This window comes from Gymnoscopelus braueri, assembly GCF_963280865.1.
Source record: "Gymnoscopelus braueri genome assembly, chromosome: 9".
Lineage (NCBI taxonomy): Eukaryota > Metazoa > Chordata > Actinopteri > Myctophiformes > Myctophidae > Gymnoscopelus > Gymnoscopelus braueri.
In genome coordinates this window covers 41,832,719-41,836,246 of record NC_137610.1, presented here as the reverse complement: position 1 = coordinate 41,836,246, position 3,528 = coordinate 41,832,719, and the positions used below count along the sequence as shown (strand labels likewise).

At 39.7% G+C, this 3,528-nt stretch overlaps 1 protein-coding gene across 1 annotated transcript; it reads right to left on the bottom strand.

Moving 5' to 3' along the window:
* Positions 1–1,913, bottom strand: LOC308091484 (RING finger protein 44-like; the record flags this gene model as incomplete). Its single annotated transcript, XM_080437123.1, has 4 exons — positions 1–656; positions 1,342–1,441; positions 1,578–1,699; positions 1,815–1,913. The coding sequence occupies 4 exons, from the start codon at positions 1,911–1,913 to the stop codon at positions 588–590; spliced, it is 390 nt and encodes a 129-aa protein (XP_080293249.1). The 3' UTR covers positions 1–587.
* Positions 1,914–3,528: the final 1,615 nt, after the last annotated feature.

Sequence of the window (3,528 nt, the reverse complement as noted above, 5' to 3'; positions counted from 1 at the left end):
TTTTGAGGTATTTTCTTTTATTTCTACATCTCAGAGGCAAATATCATACTTTCACTCCAAGTAAAAAAGCTGAGTACTTTTACCACCACTGTCAACACAGAACAGAGAATGTAGCTTATATTCTCTCTCCAGACTACAGATTGTGATACGATATGGGAAATTAACACACACATGCACACACAAATAAAACTTTTTTTTTAATTATGTAAAACGATATAAATCAATTAAAATAAAACGTATTTTCACTCGACAGTGAGGAGATTCACCGGTGTGTGGTGCAGGCAGCATTGTCTTTTAAAATGCCTGTGTGAATGTGTGTAAATGTGACAGTCAGCAGAATGGAACATAGTTTTAAAAATGGAATAAATGTCAATCCATGTCAGCCATTTTATAAAGCAGAGTCAAGGCTGACAGGAAAACAAGCCCAACATGTTAAGAGAACCAATACAACAAATGAAAAGTAGACAAGTCCAACATGACAGTCTCCTGTCATGTTGAGACTGCAGGCAGAGAGACTGAGGTAGAGGCTCTACGACCAGTGGAATGAAGACAGACTGATCTCACTGTCAGTCCGTCTGAGGTAGGACTTATGCTTCACCGCCCAGAGACTCGCCTTCAGTCATGTTGCAGCGGCACACAGGACAGGTAGCGTTCACCTGTTGTTGAAATAAAAAACAGAAAAGAAAGAAATACCACAAACCAATCAGTCCAAAATCAAGTGAAATGATCTCAAATAGCAACTTTAGCATTTCCCCCCCTTTTTTTTTAGCAAAATGTTGGCTAAAACATAAGTAATCAGTGGTCTAGGACAAGGGTTCCCAAACTTTTCAGGCTACGACCGCCCAAAATAATCATATTTGAACTGGGGACCCCCCATCCTAACAAGCACTTGGAATTTTAGGCCTTACATATAGTTTTACTCGGTTACACAGATAAATTGTGTGTAAATAGCCAAACTACAAACTCACGACGCCTTGCAGTTTGAGGCGTTGTGAGCTTGTAGTTCGGCTATTGTTTTGTCAATGTCTGCCTCTTTCTTGGGTAATATTTGACAATTTGGTATTAAAAAAGGTCTTTAGTAATTCAATTGTAACTTTAGAATTATGCAGATACACTGCATGTTGGTATATTTACTGTTGAGTGAGAAAACAATGTTGCACATTTAGCTAATCATCTGGAGACTCAAAAATCTGTATATAAATGACCAGTAAAGAGTGGTCACAGTGTAGAGTGTTCCTGCAGGTTTATAGCAGCTAACTTCACTGTGCTAGATTTGGTCCATGTCGTCTGAACCAGTGACACCAGTTCTCCTCGATGTAGACTGAACAATCATCACTCTACCTTAAGCCATTTGTCAATACATCCCACGTGGTAGTCATGGAAACAGGACAGGATCCTGAGCTCTTCTCCACAGGTGTAATCACAGAAACAGATCTGACAACTGTAAATCAATCAGTCAATTAGTGATTTTCATTCAAAATCTGTTTTACTTATAAACTATTTACATCCAGGCAGACAGTGATACAAATTGATACAAACAGCAAGACAGGCAGACAGCAGACAGAGAGTAGACTGACCGTGTGTTTGCAGCGCTCCGAGCAGAGTCATATTTCTTGGTGGGGAACCTGTTGATCTCGCTCTTACTTAATGTCTTCTTTGCTACAACCGTCCCCTGTCTCTCCTCAAATTCCAATAGAGCCTGTAACACACAAACACACAATATTACAACATAACTATAAACTGTAGACCGTAGAGAAAATGTCTCTTAGAGAGAATCAGTTCTATTGATAAGTCTAGGACAGAACACTCCTGACCTCGTAGTCGCTTCCAGGTAAATCGTCAAAGTACTGTGGAGGGCGGCCTCGCTGACGGGAACCTCTGCGGGAACCCCTTCCTCTACGCTGACCAGTCATTGCATCTGTACCACACACACACACACGAGAACGTTAGGACATTATCCAATCCTTTGTGGAAAAAAATCTATTCCCTTTGTGAATACAGTTTGAACCAATGTATACTCGTTCTGTAGACTTTTTTCTCCATTCTTTCCCCCCCCCCATTTTCTCCCAGTTGAGTCATTATGCAAATTCTTAATGATCCCCACACACATGTAGTCCCTGTCATTGCTAAACCCTACAGTTGCGTAATGTGGGAAGGTGGAGACGAGCATGTGTCTGTGATAAATGGTTAAGGAAAGCAGTAGCTGAGTGGAGGGAATCAAGAAAGGCATTTAGCAGACGCTCATAGCGATTTACAGTAAGCAAGGTAAACACAAGGTAATACATCAAATGCAAGATAGTGTAGTGCCTCAGTAATCAAAATCATAATATCAAAAAATAAATAATATGTACATTGAAATCATACAAAATATAGGATACCAGGTCCCCCTTCTGAAAAGGTGCCCTGACCAACCTGTAGGAGTTTGACATGTGTTTTTGGAATATTGCAATCAATATGATTAATACAATAATTTAGTTCCCACTCCTCTGGTATTTATTTTGTCACTGTAAAATATTTACAGATAAAACTTTTATTTTTGGACACTTGAAGATCTCAAGCGTGTGCACATCTGTGCTCCCTAAAGGAAGCTAATGTCAGCACCAAGTAGCTCGTAAAGCAAGTAAGTCTACTCTGAATAACATTCAAATGTCAACCAGTTACCAAGTTGACAAATCATTTGTGTACAGTTAATATAGTAGATATTGAGCCAGGGGGGTTGGTCACTACCATCTGAGGGGAATAATGCTCATAGTGATTTTTGTCAAGGTATGCATGTCTAGAGTTAGAAAATATGTGATAGCCTTGCACCAATGGTAGCTTTATGGGTGCTATCATGCATTTTATTTTATAACACTAGGCGAAAATGACATGGGTCAGTCTATGAAAACATACTATTAACCCCCCCAAAAAAATATACAAAAGGTTTTTCAATTGGTTCTGGTACGTCTAGGCATGCTTAAGAACATACAAAAAAATCTAAGAAATTATATTTCTCGTAAAGCCATAATTTTCAAGATGGCGTCCAATATGACTGCCATGAGCTTAAATGGCTTTATGATACTGTTCAACCTAGAAAGGTGGTTTTGGTGTCTAAAACTAGGTTTTAGGGTTCAAGAAATATGGCTGAATCAGTGAAATTACCATCAGTTAATTATTTATTGCCAAATCAAAGATGGTGTCCATCCCATGGTGATGTTCCATTGTACTAAATTATGTTAAAAACAACAAAATATTGCAGTTGTGTGAGGGAATCTGTGAACTTATGGTGATTCATATGGGGACCGGGGGGGGGGGGGGGGGTCATAGGTGTAGAATCTATTTCTACTGTTATATTTTCACTTGCTGGTCAGTCTTTGGCCTATGTGCTAAAGGTCAGGTCAAGGTCTCTCTCGCACCTTATCGTCCAACCAGGTGTCCAAGCAGGCAGCAGATATGGTCACTGATTGACATGTACAGTAGGCCCTATTCACCTCACAATTGACATGGAGCCGTTTGTTGACACCTTACAGGTATGGAATCAGCCAGAAA